This window comes from Agaricus bisporus (assembly GCF_000300575.1).
Source record: "Agaricus bisporus var. bisporus H97 unplaced genomic scaffold AGABI2scaffold_9, whole genome shotgun sequence".
Taxonomy (NCBI): Eukaryota; Fungi; Basidiomycota; class Agaricomycetes; order Agaricales; family Agaricaceae; genus Agaricus; species Agaricus bisporus.
Genome location: NW_006267372.1, coordinates 265,830 through 289,156, shown reverse-complemented (window position 1 = coordinate 289,156; position 23,327 = coordinate 265,830). Strand labels below are relative to the sequence as shown.

Genomic DNA, 23,327 nt, shown 5'->3' with positions numbered 1-23,327 from the left:
ACCTCAGCAATACCTACTAGCGGTTTTTGCTCTATTCTCGTTCTTCAATTCACCTCTCACTACCAATAACGCTCATCATCAAACCCATCCTCATCAAGGACATGTGTTAAGCTCAGTACCGCTTGATTATACCCCAGAAATTGTTGCTCAATTCACTCCTCTGTCGACTTGGAGAGATTGGGTACAACTTTTGCACCTCGGTATAACGGTTTTGCTGTTTTTGAGTGTTGTTGTCAGGATGGTCGGTGGGCGGATAGGAAGGTCGAAGAAAAATGAGGAAACTCAGAAGAATATCGAGGAAATTATACTTGGAAAACGTATGTATTCTCTCGATCGTATCAACCCCCTGAACTAATTTTTTTATCTGCAATAGAATCTATACCTTCTCTCACTTCATCAATCAAGTTATACCGCTCAACGATGAATTCTCCGATTATGAAGGCTTTGTTTTTGTACACTCTCGCTTCTAATTCCTCTGGATTCATTAAACGTATGATCAAGTCATGGGCGAGGAGTATCTGGAATACAGCAAGCACCACTGCAATGGCGAAGAAGGAATTGGTTGTGTTGAGTCTGGGCATCGATCAAATTTATGATGGATTTATGTCTGGTGTCAAACTCGAAATCGCGAAAATGCGAAAATATGATTCAGATGACGAGGAAGAAGGGGACTTGGTGATTGACGTTTTGGCTCGACGGGTTATTGAAATGAAGTCGAGCAAGGTATTGGGAAAGACGTTTGTTAAGGAAGTTATTGGGTGTGATGAAAAGAAGGAGGAGGGGGAGAAGAGGGAGGGGGAGTCTGGAAAGGAATTAAAGTTGTTGAGTGAGGCATCGAGAGAATTGGGTGGGCCAGTGGAAGTTTTGGTGCGGAATGTTGAGAAAGCGGTTGTTGGTGGGGTGAATGGGTTGATAAATGATGAGGAGGAGGAGGAGGAGGTTGTGATGGGGTGGAAGAAGATTGAGGATAATGTGGATGATGCGGAAGATTCGGATTCGATGCTTTCCTCAAGTACGATTTCGAGTGCGACTGCGACTTCGAGTACTGCGTTTTCGGAAGATGAAGATGAAGATGACAGTTATCATCATTCTTCTACTACTCCGTTTACGATCCTTCAGGCATTGATCTTATACCGATCTATCTTCTCTTCTTCTTCCAAGTCAACCAAATTGAACCCTCCGCAAATTTCTGTCGAGCCACCCACACCTACAACTCCGAAAGCTGTTTTACGTCGGTTAAATACTTTGAGTAGTGTTCAACAGCAACAGCAACAAGTACAACGACAAGTACAAGAAGTGGAGGAGGAGGAGAGGAGGAGGAGACGGATGTATGCGCTTAGACGATTATTAGGGAGTCGTGTTTTTGAGAAATGCGTTCAAGGTGATGATGATGATTCTCAAGAAACGGACAAAGAAAGAGGAGAAGGAGTTGAGGGAGAGAGAGAGGACATGACGACGATGATGGAAGATGCGAGAGATCGAGTCGTGGATATGTTGGTTGATGCTGAGAGGGGTAGGAGGATGAACTATTAGATTGGGGTTTGATTTTTTGATTTTTTTGGTTAAGGATTTGGTGAATCTTTTGATAATGTTTTTGTTTAATACTGTGATAGGTTCTATTCTTGTAGATTGATTCTTAGTGTTTTTATATTGGTTGGATGATAATTTGTGGCTTGGAATTTTTTTGTTGTTGTATGGACGGCTATGAGTTGTAAGTAGGTGAATAATAAACTCTTTCATCAAATTTTTTAAATCCGATTAGACAATCTTTTCAACTATATCATGGTGAATTCAAAAACACTAGATAATACGGTACAGTACTGTATGGTGGTACAGAAAAGGTGATAATATGATTCAAGTTTCTCTCACGGACATCCGCACGGTCTTCCAATGAGAAGATGAGTCACAACTCTCTATCGTGCCCCGCGTTAAACACCAATGGCTCCTTCTGTCGAGCAATTCGACGTTTACAATGTCGTCGTTTTGGGCGCAGGCATGGCACGATTTTTGCTATCCTTTATCTCGCTGACTTGTGTTGAGGTCAGGTGTCATCGGCTTAACCACTGCCATCGAGATACAAGAACGTGGCAAAGGGAAATATAGGGTCACTATCGTCTCTGATGTCTTTCCTGGAGATCCGAACACAGGTGTAAATTACACTAGTCAATGGGCTGTACGTTGCACCCCCAGGTCCCTCTTCTTCTGTCTCATTTGATCATCTATCGTCTTATGTTCAGGGGGCAAATCATTTGTTCGATCCGAGAGACAGGAAAAATTATCCGAATGACGAATTGTTCGGTATGTTATATCATCCATCTTTGGTTGTTGTCCGTATCTTTACGATGAATATATCTTGTTAGACTATCAGAAAGACACACTCAAAACTTTCTGGGAGTTTTCGGAGGAAGGAAAGGAAACAGAACATTTATTTCAACGAATCCCGCAAACGACATATCATTATGATAACCATCTTACAGAGAACTCACCCGGTCCGGATACTTCAGAGGCATTTCCATCTGTATGCACTCGAGTTCCTGCTAGTTCTACGTAAAGTAACTAACTGACTTATCTATTAGTATAAGGTTATTCCATCTTCGGAATTGCCAGATGGTGCTGTTTCCGGGTGTACTTTTGAGACAGTGACAATAGACGTCCCCGAATACCTGAAATGGCTCCAGGCCCGTTTTATAGCCCTTGGAGGAAAGATTGTTCGGCGACATGTTCAACATCTAGTCGAAATTATTGAAGGGCGTCAAGGTATGACTGAAGAAGGTGCTGTATCCGAGTCGCTTTCTCGTTTCGACTCCAGATGGAAAGCTCACGAAAAATAATCAATAGGGACGACAGATAACCCTGTTGGCAAGGCACACGCAGTTATAGTTTGCACCGGGTTGTCCACAAGATCATTGGGCGGTGTAGAAGATTTGACCGTACGCCCGTTAAGAGGACAGGTTATCCTACTTCGTGCACCTTGGGTTAAATTCGGTTTGACTGCCCGTGGATTGGGAGTCGATGAGAATGGTCAGGAAATTATTATATATGTTATTCCGCGACGGAATGGTGAGGTGAATCTCGAGTTTTCATTTCCTTTTCTCCGATCCACTAAGTTTTTTTCCAGGTAGTTGTCGGTGGAACCCGCATACTCGATGACTGGTATGCTAGCACTTCTTTTTCAGCAAGTAATGGTTAATGGTCTACTCTAGGTACCCTTATCCACGCAAAGAAACGACATTGAAAATACTGTCTCGAGCAATCGAAATTCGTCCTCAACTTGCACCAGAAGAAGTCAGATCAGTAAGGGAACCTTCGGTAAAAGATCTTCTTCCTCTCATCATTCGCGAACAATGTGGATTCCGCCCTCAAAGAGATAATGGAATCAGGTTAGAAAAGGAATGGTGGAATGTTCAAGGTAAAGTCCTCAATGAAAATCAAAATCATCGTTCGCAAGGAGATACATTGATCGTGTATAATTATGGGTTTGTGTCTTGTTTGACAAAGTGAATTTCTTCGACTGATTTATACTGCTTGATTTTGAAGGCATTCTGGAAGTGGATATCAAAGCTCGTGGGGTACGGCGAGAAGGGCCGCAGATCTATTAGAGGAGGGACTTATTTGTTGAAGAGTGTATATTTAATCAAAAGAGGTCTCAAACTTTGATTCTTGAGGAACAATCTCCATCTTGTATAAAAAACCGAATGAAATCACCTCGAAACCGTCCGTTACACCTAAGAGGTTCCACGACTAGTTCAAAACTTCAGGTGGGAAGAATTGGAACACTTGAGAAATTCTGCCGCTATCTGTACAATCGGTCCTATTCTCCGGGTCAAGAGGAAGCTGTGTTTAATCACCATGAGAACCTTATGGAATTGGTTGAAGGGAGCGTAGAACGACCAGGCACATACCAAACTAGTAGTTCTGTGCATAGACCAAAATACTTCCGTGATTACGCCACCAAGATTTGGGGTGGTTATGTTGGTGGATATCTGAGTGGAATTTAACGGTAAATACAACCCTCTAGATAACAAGTCATATTTGAACCGCACATACTTTATATTGATCACCTCCCAGCGGAGTAAGTTTCCAGATGGTGGAAGCTCCGAACGATGTCCTCAAGAGCTAAGTATGAATATGTTCCTTTAGTTTGCCAGTGCATACTGATACAACAATAGAAAAGGCTATACCATCCCTTGACCTCCACAAACTCTTGGTTCACCACCGAACGGAGTCGCAACTCCTCCAAAGAGGTTGATGAAAGTGACGTGAGTAGAGGGATCTGTTGAATTTTGGGCACTTTGAATGAACCATTTGAACTTCACGTAGACAAATCTGAAGACATTGTTGACACAGCATCCCGTTTATAACGTACCGTCCACAAGCAAATTTAGTCGCGAGTGCCTAGTATTGTAAGCAAAATCTGATGAATCCATGGAAATCAAGAAGTAAATTCACGATGTTCACGGATGACGGCGTTCACGGAATTTTAGACACTTGTACCACATGAATAAAGGAACCAGGGGTATGTTGGACGTCGTCGCGGTGATTAGAGGCGAATTACAGGTCGGTCTGTCAATCCCTCACTTGAACGTTTTCTCCTTCATGCAAATGATCTAAAGATAGTGCTTATGTCTATCATTCGATAAATAAATAGCGCGTCGTTGATACATAGTTGGAAGGAAGATATATAATTAGCATGGGTTGCGCTCGCACCTATGAGACTATCTTGCCAATTATCATGGCCTGCGAGTTTCGAGCCCTGAAAGTGTGATTTTCTGGGACATGAGAAGTTGTGTTGTCTGTGCATCAAATCCGATTATCGGGTCAGGCGAAAGCGATTGTATATGCATTGAAAAATGGAAATTTACACTGATGAGTAAAAGTTGACCAGTAGTTCGATGCATGGGCTAGAATCTCTGACCCAGCGAGGTTATATTGGGTCGAAGTCTATGCGGTATTTAAAGTAGTTCGAACCAGGGTTTAGTCAGTCGCGCCGGAATATGCCATACTTGAAGCTTGAAGGGTTAGGGTTTGTTCAGGGTCCCCTGAAGTAACTCTGACTTATAATTAGGAGCAACATATGGCGCGGAAAAGAGATGAGAACGTGGTGACGCCGGCTGGTCTCCATTTCCACATTTGTCACTCTCCCACTGTCTGCAAGCCGGGACCAGACACTTCAGCTAGGCGGGTTCACGTTCTTACAACCTTGATTCACCTCCACTTTTCATTGTCCATACCTATCACTCCCGCAGTCCATCAGTGGTCAGGCGAAAAGTACCACATATAAGGCGCGCAAGAACAATGGAGGAGGCCGAAACACGAGACTTTTTCGAAATTGTCGTTCTAGGTGCTGGTAAGTGCGACATGTTACCCCTTTGTCAGTTTCCGAAGCTTATCGACGTCTTGTAGGAGTCGTAGGTCTGACAACAGCGCTTGAGATCCAACAGCGAGGAAATGGGAAATACCGAGTTACGCTGGTGGCCGACGCTTATCCTGGAGATCCGGATACTGGTGTCAGATATACTAGTCAATGGGCTGTCCGTGCATCTACAGTTGAATGTTTATCATTTCACTGATTCGGGTACGCAGGGTGCTCACCACGTATACAACACTAGAGATCGAAAGAAGTATCCAAACGATGACTTATATTGTACGCTTTATCCAGTCGTCTCAAGCCTCTGCTGACAGGGTCCGTAATCAGATTTTGAGAAGGACACTTTCAGGACACTTTGGGAGCTCTCTGAACCAGGGAGCGAGACTGATGAATGTTTTTTCCGTATTTCAGAAACAGAATACTTTCATGGTGAACGGATCACAGACAATTCGCCTGGTCCTGAACCGCTAGAAGAGATGCCCATGGTTCGCCTCCTCACTTTTACTCACGCCTCTTTCTTAATCATTGCGCATACAGTACAAACCCATCCCACCACAGGACCTCCCGCCTAAGGCCATCTCAGGTTGTACATTCAACACAGTCACCATCGATACGCCGATCTATCTTAATTGGCTGTTCACTCGTTTCATAGGCCGAGGGGGACGTACAGTCCGTGGCCACGTCCAGCATTTATCACAAATCATTGAAGGGGGAATTAGCATCTTCGGCGATCGTTATTCAGCAAAAGCGGTAGCCAAATATGCTGTCGAAAGACTAGGGTTATCTCCACGTGCGACGCCTCCACCTTCTCCATCTCCTGTGCCTACAGATCTACCCGCTGTAAAAACCGGCAATGCTGAAGGGCTCGTACAACACTCTGCTGATAAAATTCACGAGCGGCGGGAGCATGGAAGAGTCGATGCTGTCATTGTTTGCACTGGATTATCTACTAGATTCATGGGTGGAGTCGAGGATATGAGCGTATATCCTATAAGAGGACAAACTGTACTCTTACGCGCTCCTTGGGTGAGGACTGGGATAACCGAAAGTGGACAGAAGAATGAGAAGGGGGAGGAAGTTGTTACTTATATCATCCCCCGTAGAAGCGGTGATGTAATTGCTTTCCGCAGTTTTTCTTGGTTGACAAATTCTGACGACATGGGTTGCAACTTGCAGGTTGTCATTGGCGGAACTAGAGTCGCAAATGATTGGTATGTTGAACATTGTCCTTTAGCACTCGGGTTATCATCCTCAGTCTTTTGATAGGTATCCACACCCCCGAGAGGAGACAACTTCTGAAATCCTGACCCGCGCACTCAAACTATGCCCCCAGCTCGCACCTCCGGAAGTTCGGGCCATCAGGCCTCCACAGCTCGGTGATCTCCTATCCCATGTTGTCGGTGAAGGGTGTGGACTTCGACCTGCAAGAGAGAATGGTATCCGAATCGAGAGCGAGTGGTGGGATGTGCAAGGTAAACTCGACGAACAGCGTACCAATGGTGATCGTGGCGACAAAGAAAAGGTGTTGGTCGTGTATAATTACGGGTATGCGTTTGGATTGTCAGTCTTGGAATGTGCATTATTAAATTTCGACGATTAGGCATGCGGGTTATGGATATCAAACTTCCTGGGGTACTGCAAGAAAGGCTGCGGATTTGTTGGAAGCTGGTTTCAAGGATATCTAAATTTCAACTTTTATTGTGATCGAACAATCGACTTCTTCAGAATAACCTCTATAGACTATTTTGCAATTGATCAGGTTGTTTATGAAGCCGGTTGTGTTTTTCAGCAAACTGCTAAAGGTACGTGGCTGTAGTCTTCGCAATTGCGGCGTATTTTATAACCAAAGAGGGTGTTTTTGAGATGTCGTTCAAAGTTCGATGTCTGATTCAATAAATAAGTGATTCGATCTGGCAGTTGATTCCTTGATCGTTTTCGCTTCTATGAATCTTGTTCTTGTCTCACTATAGACTTCAAACTTCTCTTAGAAGGCTCGGCTATCCTACCAGGCTTTCCGGCGGGAAGGTTTGTAGTATTAGCAGCATTGCAATTGTTCGGACCTGATTATTTTCTGATTATCACTTTTGCACTGACTTGATACAATGATGCTTTGTTCAGGCACTACAAATTTTGATAGACGGGCGCAAAGTATATTGATAGGAGTTAATTTGGAGCACGTCGAGAGAATTACCATCTTTCTTATTTCGGATATTGGGAAGAGTAGTGAATGAATTTGTACGTCTCGCGGCTCCTCTGGCAAAGTGACGAGGTCCTTATGTATGCAATATATACGAGCAGTCTAGCACCAATGTGGCTCAAGGAGATGGCAGTAATGGTATATTATTTCTGTCCCTATACATGACGACTGGTGTGGTGTGTCCAATCAGTGATGAGGTCGTTGACAAACCCCGTTTAATTATGCCTTTTGATTCTTTGGATCGATATCATTGTAACTTGCATACGCTGTGTATATTTCGGATAATTTCATGTTTCTAGAGCCGCCGGCTGGGAGCTAGGAGGGTAATGTGGAGGATGAGAAACGTGTTCATCTGGATCAAGATGTGGCGGTGCTAAGTTATTTCAGCTGTGATCGATCGTTGTCTGAAATACCTACCCCATGGTTAAGTAAATTAACATACGATGGCAACATCATCCGCAACGTCTTGTAAAGTGAAAGACACGGAGTTTGCAAAATTTACAGCTACGTATGAACCGGAAGAACGTAATGTTCGATTTAATGGCGTGTGGGGAGAATAAATGGATTTTTTAGCGAAAAGCGACTGATCGGAGGTTGTAGTGGATTCCTTGACCCTAGCCTAGGACTGTTGAGTGTTCAATGTACAATGTTGGATCATTATTTTGGTGGACAAAAAAAATATTTTTGGGTTTTTTGGGAAAGATGGAGCAAGTGCACGTGAAGGGTAATGCTAAAGTCACGTAAATCGGTCGCAGTAACAAGCTTCTCTTTCTTCTGCTCTTCTCGGAAGCTGGCATCGTCGCCCCCTCTTTTCTACTCTCTCTTTCTTTCCGAGCCCATATATCTGTCATGAAAGCAAACCAGAACAAGGACAGTGCTGTAGTCGATGACGACGCACCCATCTCGGTGTCAGATTCCGGAGACACTGGCGAGGGTGGCAAGCTCAAGATGATTGTGCAGCTGGTCAAAAAGTGTTTGGGGGTGAAGGATATTGCCAACATGTACGTTATTTCGCTTGAGATCGTTTGAAGCTTGGCGTTGATTGTGCTTTCAATGTGATTGACATAGGCGACTGTCGTTGCCAGCATCCTTACTCGAACCCATCCCCAACTTGGAGTACTGGCATTACCTTGACAGACCAGATCTTTTTGCTGCGTTGAGTACAAGACCCTTTTAGTTCGCCCAATGGTTTACTTATTCCCTGCCAGAATCAGCGAACCTGAACATCCCTTTGAGCGGATGCTCGCTGTCGTGAGGTTTGCCTTCACAAAGGATCTCAAGTTTGTGGTACGTACTAGTCGCCTACATTCACAGTCAGGGTTCTCAACCTGGAATTATCAATTGATAGCATGGCAAAGTATGCAAACCCTACAACTCGGTCCTCGGGGAGCACTTCCGAGCACACTGGGATGTCCCCCCGGTTGCCTATCCGACTGATTCATCGCAAATGCCAATTCCACTCACCCATACGACTCTTGCACCCGAATCCCCAACTGTTGTTAATGCCTCCGAGACGACTAGCATCAGGAGCGGCAGAAGCTCCAAGAGTGCCCGAAGTGGGGTTAGCGCCTTCTCAAAAGGAAGGAACTCCACTCCCGCCACAACACCACCTCAATCCCTCGAAACCAACTTGACAGCTCAGATGTCTAACACTAGTCTCGCCAATGACAACAATGTTGAACGTCTTCGCGTCGTCTATCTCACGGAACAAGTTTCCCATCATCCCCCCGTCTCTGCTTATTATGCTTCTTGCCCGAGGAAGCACATTGAAATGTACGGAATCGATCAAATTTCGGCTAAAGTTTCTGGGACTACGGTTAAAGTATTGCCCGGCCAGTACAACCAAGGGATTTTTGTCAATATCACTGGTGGTAATGGCAATGGGGAACGTTATTGCGTCTCTCATCCGATAGCTTCCGTCAATGGGATTTTGAGGGGGAGTTTCTACGTTACCGTTAGCGAGTCGACTATCATCACCTGCAGCGGCGGTAAACCTGGAACCAAGTTCAGGGCGATTATAGAATATAAAGAGGAGGTGAGCTTATAAGTTTTCCTAGTCTTTGAGACTCTTCTTAATGATCACCTTTTTGCAGTCTTGGCTCGGGAAAGCACACTTCCTGGTAGAAGGTGTAATTCATATTGTCCATGAAGGCGAAACTGAGCACGAAGAATGGACAAAGGTGAAACACGTACCCACAGACCGTGTTGTTGCCGTCTTCGATGGTTCGTGGCGTGGTCAAATCCGTTGGAGGAGAGTCGGTGCAGGTTCATACCCAAATACCTTCTCGTCCGTTGCTTCCTCTCCTTCACCTTCCCACGAACATCTTTCAATACCTGAGATACCACCGCATTCCGCGTCACGTACCGACATCACCCGACTCGATAGTGAATATTCCACATTGATAGATCTATCGGCTTTACAAGTCGTACCAATGGAGGTGAGACCTTTGGAGAAGATGTTACCTAGCGAGAGCAGGAAGCTTTGGGAAAATGTCACGAGTAATTTGTTGAAGAAGGATTATTCGGAAGCTACGAAAGAGAAAGTGACGATTGAACAGAGACAGAGGGATGATGCTGCTGAACGGAAGAAGAAGGGAACAGAGTAAGTTATCATCATTGACTTGAGTAAAAACGTCCTCTTAACATTATCTAGGTTCGTACCCATATACTTCGAGAAGGATCTCGAAGAAGGTTATTCCAAACTCACCGAGGAAGGATGGAGAGCCGTCAAGGAAGAACTTGAGGAGAAGCTTGCTACATCCTCCGGCGACTGATGCTGATTCCAGAGTTATTGCTTTCTGCTCGCCTTTGTCCCGTTGTACAATCTATGACGACGGGATACACGATATACCACATTATCCTCTTTTTTTTTTTACTGAACTGACCTTTCACTTTTACTATACATACTTCATGTTTCTCTTTTCGCGGTAAAATAGAATATAATTTTCTCGGAAATCCAATGTCGTTGAAACCTAAATGGCCCTGGCTTTCACGGCTGTCGCTTCGTACAAAACGCGATTTTTACAAAGGGGGAAAAATAAAGTAAGGATGTTATCAGGGCATAGATATTACCTTTCAACACTGGCATGATGGAGTCAGATGGACTCTGATCAATATTAGAGAATGAAGGCGAAGTTGCTTTTCTACTATCTTTCCCGGATGCAAAACGACTGGCAAATCCTTGCTTGGAAGACAAAGCGAGTCAGCTATATCAGCATTGCTTGAAGGTCTCGGTCATAGACTGAACCCAGCTTGGTCTCAACTCATATCCCCTAACTTTGTGGGCAAACAAGGTGGGGTTGGTAAGTTTACAGTAGACCGGTAGCGATTGCCAGTGTCAGGAGATTAAAGTGCTGAAAGTAGAAACCGGTCTGATTTGTCTTTACTTTGTTCAAAGATTCTCATGTTGTCATTTTCCTTGAATTTCTATGTTTCTCTTGCGTATTTCGGCATTCAAAACAGGCCTTCAATGAAGATTTTTAGCGATCCAACATTTCAAAAATTAATTAATTTTTTATCACCACATCCGTATCAGCAATCCTAGGAACTTAAGAGTAGAGATCATAATCGGCGAGAGAAAGTACGAGGGACGTTTCGCTCATGCCTCGCCCTTTACCACATCATACACGTATGCCTCGTGTTTTCCAACAACCACTGCTCGACCAGTCCCTTCATCAAAGCCAAGCACTCTCCCCTCAACGCTTTCGGTGCGAAACACTTTTTTGCTAGCCACACCAGCAGTCAACCCAGGATGTTCAAGGTTTGACATATGAGGTTGACTGGTCCCACCTGGAACGTAAAATTCATTTACGCTAGGATCATCCCATGCAGCAGGAGCTTTCCAAGGGTACCGAGAAATTTCCACGCGAGGGTTAGTAACCCAAGGACCGCCCATGGAGTAGACTGTGGTTCGTAGAGCAACATAAACGTCAAGATCAACTGGTTTTACTATGTTGTCAGTTCCAAGGGCTCTGATTACCGGCTCTTCATCAATTTGATGAGGGATCAGGATTTCTTCTATGATATCGTGATAGTTTTTGAGGACATATATAGTCGAGCTCGTGCCAACATACAGATCCGATCGCCATTGGTAGAAGGGGTGCTCATCAGGTGAGAAGGATCCGTAGGCAAAGCAATGGAGGGGCGCAACACACCGTGTTTTGACTGTCGGGATAGGATAGATGGAGATGCCACTCCGACAGGTGCTGATAGCACACCTATTCCCGGGAAGAATGTAGAAATCAGACTGTAAAAAACTGAGCACATTTACTTAGGGTAATGAATCAAACACTCGCAGCTGGCAACTCAAGGCCTTGAAGCGCTATGGTGGCGCTGAGGTCGAATGAAGATGGTGGATTTACATAATCCAAAACTTGCATTCGCGTGTATGCCTCATACACTCCGTTATCAAGTTCAGGATCCACATCGTCTTTCAAAATTATGAAGTAATTTTGATTGAGGCCTTCGAAGTGTATCTCTGCAATGTTTCCGCGACACTGTTGCCCTTGGTTGAGGGGCTCTGAAACAAGCCTCGCGGCATGACCATGGCCGACCAAGCTGAGTTGGTGGAAGGTCACCCAAACTTGATAAAGATCTGGACGAGATTAGGATTAACTACCGATGCAATAACGATAAAATCAGACCCACAGGGTCTCAGGATGTCCCTAGCTCGGATCATCTTTTCGGAGTAGATAGCGGCAACCCGAAGAGATAGTCGATCAGCATCACGGTCTGTCCAAGTTTTAAATTCTAAGCGAGTATCTTGTCCAGGGGCTTCGGTTGAGATTAACAACTGGGGTTCGAGAGTCGTGGCTTCACAATCTATGGAAAATATGTCCGAACCATTGGACAACAGCAACCATCGTCCACCGCGAAGTAGTTCGACCTGAGTTACCCCATTGGTTCCGGAGACTGGACGTTTCTCGAATCTTGCTGGTGTATCTGTGAAAATTAGCTCTTATGCGTTATAACGTCTCACAACCCACTCCCTCAATTCCGACGCTGTGTAGTGTTCTAGAGGTTCGTCAGGTACAGAAAAAAGCGGCTCTAACGCTATATATCGCGCAAGGTTTGCCCATACTCTCCACGAGTTGGTGGCATTGAGGAACATCTTACAGGTCTAGTGTAACAACGTGATTAATCTATGACCAAACAAAGAGAAACACAAAAAAACATACGCATCGTAGTGTGAGGACGGTGCCGAGGTCAAGGAGGAGGGCGATGCTTTCACAGACCTCCAGGGGCATAAAATCAGTAATCCGTTGCATCGTCGTGAAATGCGAAGATACCGATCCAGCTCCACAGATCCTACCTCAACTCACGTGCCAGTCTCAGACATGAATGGTGCTCAAATTAATTGTGATCCTGTCCCCTCGAAGAGCCAATAAATCTGTTTATATGTCATACCGTGAACGTACTGCCAATGGGAAGGTCATTGGCCCATTATTTCTTGGAGCACGAGACTTTCGAGCACTGATCGCGTCTGTACTTCGTGTTTCTCTTTTCCTCAAAATAAAATACAATCTTTTCGAACTATATAAGGTCCAAACGGCTCGGCCATTCACGGCTGTCGCCTCGTACAAATGCGAGATGGAAGAGAAATAAGTTGAGAATTGTCATTAGGGCCTAGAAATTCACTCCACGTTACGCCAAGGCCTATCAACACCCACATCCATATCTACATCCTCTTCTTTAACAACAACATCTCCCAAAGCCAAACTTTCCATGCGACGGGTAAAATCATTCATATCAAGCAATGCGTCATCACGAATGATAGTATCATAACCTCCAGCTTCGTTAACAGCTTCCGCGGGATCCCAAGGAATATCCGGTCCTTTCCAACCGTTGTTGTCATGGATATAATTAAGGAATGAACGCCAGAGTGGGTCTAAACCCAATACTTGAGGATCACCGATGACAATGAGAAGTGCTTTGGCGCGTGTTATGGATACTATGGTCGCGTGTCAGTTGATGAACATTGAAGGTAATGAACAGCGGGTAGCTTGACTTGCCATTAAAACGCCTTGGACTTGCGACGAAACCAAGAGTGTGGAGGATGTCGTATGAGATAAATTCTTTACTGCTTCGGACCGTAGATATGATTATGACTTTGCGTTCCTTATGAACATGTCAGTCATTCATTCACGTTGTAAAATATATCCATATGCGATACCTGGCCCTGGAAATCCTCTACCGAAGCAACTTTAACTTCGTCAGCGACATTCCGTAGAGCACTCCGAATTTTCTGGCATTGAGCGTGGTAAGGTGCGATAACACCTATATCATGATCATCTTTCAGAATGTCCAATAAGCGATATAATTAATTTAAACATTCCCCGAGATGTCACTTACTCGTTCTAAACTTTCTATTCGCCTTGAGTTGCTGAACGTAAGTTTTGACCATGATAACTTCATCAATATTAAAGAACGAAGGCGAAGTTGATTCTCTATCATCTTTCCCGGATACACTATGGAAAACGACTGGAAAATCTTTGTTCGGAAGCCAAGGCGAGTCAAGGTAAGAGTTGGTAATAGTATCATCAGCGCAGGCTTGAAGATCTCCGCTGTAGAATTTTTGATTCGGGTATTTGAGAATGGCGTCATGCGATCTGAAATTCTTGACCAATTTCACGATGCTAAACAAGATTTAACTATCACTGCCGGCAAAAGAGATTAAGCTCACCTCTTCCCGGTATACGTTTTCAGATCATAAATGGGGAGTCGCATCAACCTTTCCAAGTAACTAAGTTCCAATCCCAGCTTACACGCAATAACCGATCGCACAATCGGTCCAAGTTGTTTTGGGTCACCAGATAAAACAACATTTGTAGCGTCGTCAGCCATCATCTTAATGGGAACCAATGCCTCTGGTTCCGTTGCTTGACCTGATTCATCAACGAAGATATGCGTAAAATGACCGCGCGGCATCCCTATACCAGAAATTATAGAAGCAGAGACACAGGTTGCGATTACGATCCTGAATCGTTTCATTCTGCCAATTGAAGGAGCACCGAAACAAGGACGAGAATTAGGCATTTCGTGATAATAGCTGTATTGCATTAATTCATCTGGGACTTGATCTTTATGCCTTGACGGCGCATATAGCCGGAAAAGCTCATCGATGTTGAATGAATCCCTGAGCCTCGTGGCGATGAGATCTGCTGCTGCGTTCGAAGGCGCACAAGCAAGGATTCGGGTGTTCGACTTTGTTTTGACTAGTTGCCTGATTGCTTCCACTATTGTCACCGTCTTACCAGTACCGGGTCTTAATCAATATTAGACCGGCATCTTCAAGTTGAAAATCAGGTTATCCACTCACGGGCCGAAGACAATGAAAGGTAAGGAGCCGAGGGGTGCGTTCTTGATCGACGCAACAGCTTGCAACTGTTTCGGATTACTAGCAATTAAGGAATTGAACGGCTTAACAGAGTCCTGATCCAGACTAGAGCCTTTCGGGAGGTACAAAGATTCAGGGAAAAGAAGGCGAGGAGAGGTGAAAGAAACAGCGAGAGCTTGATGTTGACGCCATAGTGGTATTTTGTTCAACTTGAAGCGATGTCCAGCCGTAGAAAGATTGGTGAAAACGAAGGCCAACTTCATACTGACGTACGAAATGGACGTGGCCTGCGTACCAGTGACCCACAGGGCCGTCATGTTTGCGCACAAGTATTCGGTCGCCTGTAAGGTTGTTAGCAGTCACATACTGTCAAGTGTCGCCGATGACGCAAGCTCAGAGACATACCAGTCAGGACGCTGGGCCGCTTCTCTGCGAGACCGGGGACCTCTAAGCTGCAGATATTTGAGTCCCACTATGCAAGTCTAACGGCCAGAAAGCTTACTAGTAATATGGCCTATGAGAAGCTAGAGTCGAATCTGGCATGTCATAACGCTGGAGGTCGTATCTAAAGCGCAAGAATGAGACGTATAGCTATAGCGAAAGTCACCGTTGAGCTTACTCCATCCTGTGCTCCTCAATCCACATTAGAATCTTGAAAAAATCGCCGTGGTTCTCCTGATGAAGCGGCAACGAGAGGAACATATCCTTAATCTTTTGTGCATGCCAAGGAGACGAGGACGCATTAAGAGTTTTTGAAAGGTGTGGAGGAATCTCTGGTCGAGGTAGCTGGGTTGTATAAGTGATAACACTCAGAGCAGGCGGTTTAACGCCTTGTACAACGTTCATTTCGGGTTCGCGAGTCGCTGGCCGCCTAGGTATATAGGGTGCTTTAGCCTTTAATTGCTGATGCAATTGTGAATCTCCAACGATAACTTGTACGGGTCGCAATATGACAAAGCGCTTCTTCGTTGTCATATTCTCGAACCCAAGTTCAAGTCGGGCCTGGTACCTCCCTACGTCTCTTCGCGCCAAGGAAACAGTGACGGTTGCCGACCGGGTACTCGAAAGCGGGTGGCCTCTATTCTCAATGTTCAAGGAAAAGCTACGGACATAACACGTTTGAGCGGATTGTGCATATATTTGTCATATTCAGAGGGCTTACGGAGGTGTGACACGTCTTGAGGAAGGAGCTGAATTCATGTTCAACTTCACAGAAGCAAAGAGAACTTTGGTAGAAGGGCTTTCGGTTCGAATACGAACAACCTTCGGTGATGCTTTGGCGGCCTCGGTTTGTTCAACGATACCAAAATCTAGTTCACCCTCGACTATAACCCCATCCTTGTTATTCTCTGCGTTCTGAACCGCAGCTTCGAATGAAACGCGGTCTACTCCTTCTATACTCAAGTTCAGTAAGTGAGGATTACAAGCCAGTGATACGAACTTTTTCCTCCACGTCGGTGTCTATCGCTCCTGATATGCGTACTGAATGGACTTTTGACGATATTTTTTATGATTCGTGCAAATGATAGGATACGATTTATTGATGATTTTAGTACGTTTTTATGAGCTCCCCGTGTTCAATATGTTCTGACAGTCCTGCATAGTGTAGAGATGTGACGAAGTTCAATGCCAGCGTGTAAGAATCATATATTTCATTTACGTCAATCCACTCACAATGACGTTTTAATTTCACTCAAGATCGACTTCTTGCAAACTGTATCCCGCCTCATCTGATTTGTATCCGATTGCAAGCGATAGTTGAAGGGACCAGAAGACAACCTGGGATCTTAGTTTAACAGAGCGTTTCGTTCCCGCATGATCAATTCAACAATGATCACTTACGCCGCCGGATCAAACACCTCAGATGACTAATCCTTCTCAGGATATCGATCGTGGATTTGCCGTATGTGATTGTGGTTCAAAAGGCTGTTACGCCTCGAAAGTGCCTCTGCCATGGATAGGACAGTGAGCTCAGATGCGCGCTTCGCTCAGATCGTTAGAGCAAGTTGTAAAGGCTGGTAGATTTTTGACTGCTAGGATATGAGAATGGCGCCCCGTGAGCGAACTTGAAGTTCGTTCTGTGAGAGAAGGCCAAGAGACGAATCAGTGTTGCAATATGCGCAGATTATGCGGGAGCGAGTGGAATACATGATATATATTACACATACACCCAAAATATACTCGGAAGAGTTTTGGGAGAGTCGAGACTCGTTACCTCAACCGTTCAACGTTCATCTGTATATTCATGATATTCACAATAATTAGCTACTCAACGTCGCGCCATGGCCTATCAACACCTGCGTCTACATCGTCATCTCCAGCACCCTCCATTGTCAACTCTTCCATGCGACGAGTGAAGTCATTCATATCAGCAAGGGCCACATTCCTTGCAACATGATCGTATCCACCGGCCTCCTCGACAGGCTCTGAAGGATCCCAAGGAATATCGGGGCCTTTCCAGCCGCCATTGAGATAGATATAATTCAGGAAAGACCTCCATAACGGATCAAGGCCTAGAACATTTGGATCCCCGATGACTATAAGGAGAGCTTGCGCTCGCGTAACAGACACTGGTGCCAGTTAGATCGTTAATGACAGCACAATAGGTAGGTAGGAGTTTTAGCGTACCATTGAAACGACGTGGGCTAGCGACAAATCCAAGAGTATGCCTGATATCGTATGATACAAATTCCTTACTACTTCTAACGGTTGATATAATGATAACCTTTCTTTCCTTTGGGAAAATCAGAACAGAAACACATCAAAATTTCATTCTCACTTACTTGACCTTGAAATTCTTCAACTGAGCCCACTTTGACTTCATCAGCAACTCCGCGAAGCGCAGTGCGAATCTTGAGACATTGTGCATGGTACGGTGCGATGACTCCAATATCATGATCAGCTATAAAAACAGTTTAGCTGATGCGAGTTTGGACGGCAAAAACGATAAACCTACTTGTCCTGAACTTGCGATCCCTCTTCAACTTCTCAACGTATATCTTCACTTGTGTAACTTCATCAATATTGAAAAATGAAGGAGAACTGGCTTCTCTGTCGTCCTTTCCCGAAACACAATGGAATACAATAGGAAATTTCTTGTTTGGAAGATACTCCGAATTAAGATATGCGTTGATAGTTTTGGGATCGGCACAAGGCTCTAGATCATTACCATAAAACTTCTCATTCGGAAACCTTAGGATGGCTTCGTGAGACCTAAAGTTTTTCACAAGTTTCACGATACTAAAATTTGACGTTTAGCTGTTTGTCTTCGAACCCTAATGCAGAAACATTACTCACCTTTTGCCATGCCCTGTTCTCAAATTATAAGCATGTCGCGATATGAGGCGTTCAATGTAACTAAGCTCAAGGCCGAGTTTAGTAGCAATACCAGAGCGGATGATAGGTCCCAGTTGTTTTGGATCGCCAGAAAGAACAACGTTAGTTGAAGGATCAGCCATCGTCTTGATAGACACAAATGCTTCTGGTTCTGTCGCCTGCCCTGCCTCGTCGATGAAAATATGGCTAAAATGTCCCCTAGGCATACCGATCCCAAAGACAATTGAGGCGGAAATGAGCGTAGACACAATGACCCGGTATCGCTTCATGGTTGCCATAGGTGGAACCGAGAAACATGAGCGAGACAAGCCGTTGTCACGGTAATAGCTGAATGGTTCCAAGGGATCTGGCACTTGTCCTTTCAGTCTGGACGGTGCGTACATGCGGAAAAGTTGGTCATTGTTGAGAACCTGAGAGAGCCGTAAAGCAATTAGATCTGCGGCAGAGTTTGAAGGCGCCGAGGCGAGAATACGGATATTGGGATTCTTTTGCACCAGTTGGAGGATGGCCTCTACAATGGTGATAGTCTTCCCCGTTCCAGGTCTATAGCAAATTCGTGAAAAAAATAAAAACTTGGGGTGAATTATCAAACTCACGGTCCAAATATGATAAATGGTAAAGATCCAGGAGCTGCGGCTACAACCGAAGCGATGGCCTGTAATTGGGCGGGATTCGTAGAAATTAGCTTATTAACAATCCTGGGCGGAGGTCGGGGCATTGGCACCATAGGAAGGTGAGACGAGTCGGGAAAGAGGATACGGTTCTCGGTGAACACGGTGTCAAGCGCCTGATGTTGGCGTTGCAGGGGAATGCGATTCAATTTAAACCGGATATGATACTTCTGTGAAGCTGTCCATCCTCTAAATGATTCGTGGAACACAAGTCCGACTTCAATCATCCTGACAACGTGCACGTGTCCCGCATACCAATGACCTGCTTGATCATTTTGTCTCCGGACAAAAATTCTGTCGCCTATAAGATATTAAATCAGCACTCTCTTAGAAGTAGAAGTCTGAATACGTTACCAATGAGCACACTGGGGCGTTTTTCAGCCAATCCAGGTACAGCAAGGCTGAAAAGGTTTGAATGTTCACGTAGCGTTTGTGAAAAAGTCCAGAACATACTAGTAATACTGATTGTGCCGCTTCAAAATAGAATTTTCCATGTCATATCTCTCTAAATCCTGTCTAGAACAAGATCAGAAGAACGCAATTAGAGGATGCGAGAATAATTCTTACTCCATCTGATGCTCCTCGACCCAGACAAGATTCTTAAAATGACGTCCGTACGACTCCGAGCTGAAAATCCTCGGCAGGAATCCGTTTTTAATAGATTCTACATTCTCTTGAGAACTCTGTGACGATACATTGAGAGTTGAAAGCAGATGATTTGGAATCTGGGCTTTTGGAAGCCTGGTAGCGTAGGGGATGGCGTTCAGCGAGGGAGGTGCTTCACCCTCGACGATCTTAGTTTCGGGTTCCCTGTTCTTGTTTCGCACTCGGGGCACGTAGGGCGCTCGAGCCTTCAACTCCTCATGAGCATTACGATCCCCGACAATGGCGTGTGCCATTCTAGAGATGATGAACGCCTTGTTAAGTTGTTGATCCATGAAATGGAATTCAATACGATCTTGATATCGGCCAATGAATTCTTGAGAAAATTTGAGGTTCACTACGATAGGAATATTTGACACCTTGGTTCTAAAACCCTGAATCGATAGAGAAAATCTGATTCGTAGCGTCGAAAAAATGCAACTGGTCAAAGGGAGCTAGAACTTACGGTGAGGCAACCCTCCTATTGTGTTGAGAACCAAGGTCTGCACTCAACTTCACGGAAACCAGAACGATTTTCGCCAGCGGAACCGTACATGATATCTTTAGAGATATTGTGGCCCCACTGGCGCCTACCGTTGGTTCGAGGATTTCAAAATCAGGGTTGCCATCGATGGTGACTCCGTTTTTATCCTTCTCAGAGTCTTCCTGCGCTGCCCTAAAGACAGCATATCGCTGAAAGCGTGTATGGCTGGCGCTATGTAGATGGCGATCCCAAAGGTGACTTGGAATCGAAATTTGACAGATACCGCAAAATGTGTGAGTTTCCGCCGGGAAAACAGCCGTCGGCTCGATATTTGAATTTTGAGCCAACTCTCGATGCCTCCTTCCCTTGCTATGTTGTCCCCAGTCCAAAGAATTCACATTGCACTGGCATGCGGGACAATAAAAAGGCTGAGGGATCCCGCGGGTAACCGCCCTCTTGTGTTTCTTGCCGCTGATATGAGCGTTGTATTCCCGGATGTTTAACGCCACATAATTGCATGCGTCACAAGTATGGATGTTATGTTCAAGAAGACATTGAGCATCTGTACAAACGCCGGAGGAAAGGATATTAGGACAATTCCGAGGCATGGAAGGTGGAAGAGACCTGGAGGGTAACAACGTTATTCGCCTATCTTCATTGCCACCTTATATGCTGAGCACCACGAGGCGATGCATTAGGGTGATTATTACGTATTCATGAGCATCTTGCACTTCTTTCAGCCGGGACTATCTGATTTTACTCAATACCGTCATGATGTCTACGAAGCCTATCGCTTCAGAATTCTGATGGAATCAGACACGGAAGAGCAAGGTGGATAAAAAGGCTGTGAATGTCGCGTAGAGCTCATTCTTGTTGGTCAGCAAAAGGTCATGAAGAGAATGCGCTCGTGAGGGACTGATGCATCTCACTTACTTTGATTCTTTCCAAGGGAGTAGTTAACTCATGATCATGATCGATTGACCAGCAGTGCCTCATTGAGTGCTGGTCACTTGACCGGTAGCGATCAACCTTCCCAACCACCTTTCCAAATACAGCCATCTGCCATGCACCCAAACCTCACTCTCCTACGCACGTATGCTCTTAAGGACCCACTTACCCTCCCAGCTTCTATTCTTTTCTGCCATTCGGACAGAAACATGACAATTTATGATGCCTATCCGAAATCTATGTTCCACTTCCTCGTGCTTCCTCGCGCATCGTCTACTTCCAATAAACTTGTAAGCCCTGAAACCGGCGGAGAGGTGGTATCACAGAAGCGATTGCCCCTGGCCTCTGACCTCTCTAGTCTTCGAACTCTCCTCAATTCAAAAAACGTTGATAAAAAAGGCGCGAAAGATATTCTCACCTCGATGAAAGACGAAGGTATGAAGGTGAAAAATGAAATAGAGCGAGAGATGGAGAAACGATACGGTTTTGTTTGGGACGTTTGGATGGGGTTTCATGGTGCACCATCAATGGAGTGAGTCATTCGTCCCAACCACATGGCGACATTTGCGAATATATTTATCTTGCCGTTACCCATGTGCTGAATACAGTACTTCTTAGGCATTTGCATATGCATGTCATATCCAGCGACCTTGTTTCTGAGAAATTGAAACACAAGAAACACTATAATTCATTTCACCCGAAACTTGGATTTTTCTTGCACATTGATGAAGTTTTGACTTGGTTCGACGCCGAACCGACTTATTACCAGAACGTAAGCCTCAGTTCTGCACGATCCCGCTCTTACCAAATGCTTGTCGATTCTGACGAGGACTATTTGTTAACTTAAGATGATCAAGCACCCCTTTTCCAAATACGAGCCCCTCCTCAAAGTCCCCCTCTCATGCTTTTATTGTCATTCTGACCAAAAGAACATCCCGACGCTCAAAAAACATCTCCAAGATGAATGGTTTAGACTTCAAAGTCAGAATGAGCGTAAGAAACGGAAATTAGAGGTGCATGAAGTAGGTCCTAGTCAATCATCAGGGGGTGAAGACGACGCGAGATCACCTCAGAAGAAGAACAAGTCGGAAGTTCTACAATGCTAGTTTTCTATGGCAGTCTATCATACGAATCTCAATTCTATGTAAGTTTGGCACTTGACAATCAGTTCCAGGTCGATTTTTCGACCGTAGCAGACTGGGCTTGCTTTTCTTTTTGCGCATTTCTGACGCCACTCTTCGTCACCGTTCAAGTGTTCGCTACTCAATGACAAAGTTGAAATTAAATTCATCGTACCTCGAATGTTGTCCGGCTCAATGAAAAGTAACAACACTCCACACACATGAGAACGCCGTAATCCTTGTTCCACTTCAAAAGGCTCATACTTGAAGTAGCCATCGAATGGCACCTTCAGCCTGAGCTCAAAGAACGAGGTAGTTTCACCATTCTCCCACTTTGACTGCCGCCGTTAGCTTGGCTTCTTTGTCATTTCTGTCTAGAACCATAGCTAAATAAACTGATATTCTTCCATGCTGCATACAGAATACATTCGGTGTTTCTTCGTACTCAGTTTGAATAGGCGCGCAATTCTTGAGGAGAGGGTTAATGCATAAGGATCTCGCGTGTACGACGCATTGTGGAACGGATAAAAAAAATTCAGGCAGATATATCGTTTTTGAAACATCATAGTCAGACATTTTGCGTCGAAGCTGAGTAGATCATCAGACATAATTTCGGAACTGGGAGAGAAGCCAGGTTTTAAACTTTCGACCAAGTAACTTAAAGTCGGCGGGAGGTGATGACATCAGCAAAAGGGTCGGAAAAATATAAGGGCTTACTTGCTGACTTATTGCTTACAATAAGACTTACCCATAGGTTCCAATGTTATGGAACTTTACCAATAGAATAATGATATTAGAATGACATTCCAATTATGAGCCCGAAAAATAACTATTCCCTTATCGGAATTTGTAATAATCCTCAGACCGATAATACATTGATTAAATATCTAGGTATAATGGTAGGACATGTTACTAATCCTAAAACTTACAATTATATCAGTAACACATTGTCAATGTATTCTGCAGTTATGTCATCTTTTCAGGTCTGAGAATTAGGCCACGAACTATTTCGTATCATAAATAGAAGGAATCCTTTAGATTATAATCCATATGATTCGAAGGCTATACGCCAGGGTGACAACCCTCAATCTCGATCCAAATAAAATCGAAATCGCACTCGTAAATTGAAAGCAAATCAATTCTTATTCTTCGTATCTCTTTACACGTGCAGTATGTACCGAAATAAAGCCAGGGAACGAGTCAAGTCAAAGCGGAGAGCTAAGT

The 23,327-nt window shown here is 44.6% G+C and overlaps 5 protein-coding genes across 5 annotated transcripts; 3 read left to right on the top strand and 2 right to left on the bottom strand.

Moving 5' to 3' along the window:
- The first annotated feature begins 1,933 nt into the window (after positions 1–1,933).
- Positions 1,934–7,135, top strand: AGABI2DRAFT_208623 (hypothetical protein). Its single transcript, XM_006463646.1, has 9 exons — positions 1,934–1,993; positions 2,046–2,173; positions 5,584–5,644; positions 5,696–5,853; positions 5,906–6,118; positions 6,275–6,481; positions 6,545–6,579; positions 6,635–6,913; positions 6,969–7,135. The coding sequence occupies exons 1-9, from the start codon at positions 1,939–1,941 to the stop codon at positions 7,051–7,053; spliced, it is 1,221 nt and encodes a 406-aa protein (XP_006463709.1). The 5' UTR covers positions 1,934–1,938; the 3' UTR covers positions 7,054–7,135.
- A 1,204-nt stretch (positions 7,136–8,339) lies between these two features.
- AGABI2DRAFT_194455 (hypothetical protein) lies at positions 8,340–10,525 on the top strand. The gene is made up of 6 exons (XM_006463645.1): positions 8,340–8,566; positions 8,634–8,720; positions 8,774–8,852; positions 8,914–9,600; positions 9,659–10,167; positions 10,219–10,525. The coding sequence occupies exons 1-6, from the start codon at positions 8,415–8,417 to the stop codon at positions 10,337–10,339; spliced, it is 1,635 nt and encodes a 544-aa protein (XP_006463708.1). The 5' UTR covers positions 8,340–8,414; the 3' UTR covers positions 10,340–10,525.
- Positions 10,526–15,172: 4,647 nt separating this feature from the next.
- AGABI2DRAFT_194454 (hypothetical protein) lies at positions 15,173–15,843 on the bottom strand (the record flags this gene model as incomplete). Its single annotated transcript, XM_006463644.1, has 4 exons — positions 15,521–15,843; positions 15,404–15,466; positions 15,307–15,353; positions 15,173–15,242 (listed from the first exon to the last, which is right to left on the bottom strand). Coding segments are annotated over exons 1-4 (405 nt in total), but the record flags the coding sequence as incomplete, so codon positions are not given.
- A 1,211-nt stretch (positions 15,844–17,054) lies between these two features.
- On the bottom strand, positions 17,055–20,664 carry AGABI2DRAFT_194453 (hypothetical protein). The gene is made up of 10 exons (XM_006463643.1): positions 20,017–20,664; positions 19,476–19,964; positions 19,362–19,424; positions 19,263–19,309; positions 18,834–19,209; positions 18,199–18,780; positions 17,858–18,141; positions 17,685–17,803; positions 17,530–17,635; positions 17,055–17,471 (listed from the first exon to the last, which is right to left on the bottom strand). The coding sequence occupies exons 1-10, from the start codon at positions 20,640–20,642 to the stop codon at positions 17,167–17,169; spliced, it is 2,997 nt and encodes a 998-aa protein (XP_006463706.1). The 5' UTR covers positions 20,643–20,664; the 3' UTR covers positions 17,055–17,166.
- A 422-nt stretch (positions 20,665–21,086) lies between these two features.
- AGABI2DRAFT_187227 (hypothetical protein) lies at positions 21,087–22,088 on the top strand (the record flags this gene model as incomplete). Its single annotated transcript, XM_006463642.1, has 4 exons — positions 21,087–21,514; positions 21,601–21,754; positions 21,831–21,963; positions 22,027–22,088. The coding sequence occupies exons 1-4, from the start codon at positions 21,099–21,101 to the stop codon at positions 22,086–22,088; spliced, it is 765 nt and encodes a 254-aa protein (XP_006463705.1). The 5' UTR covers positions 21,087–21,098.
- Between the last annotated feature and the right edge of the window lie 1,239 nt (positions 22,089–23,327).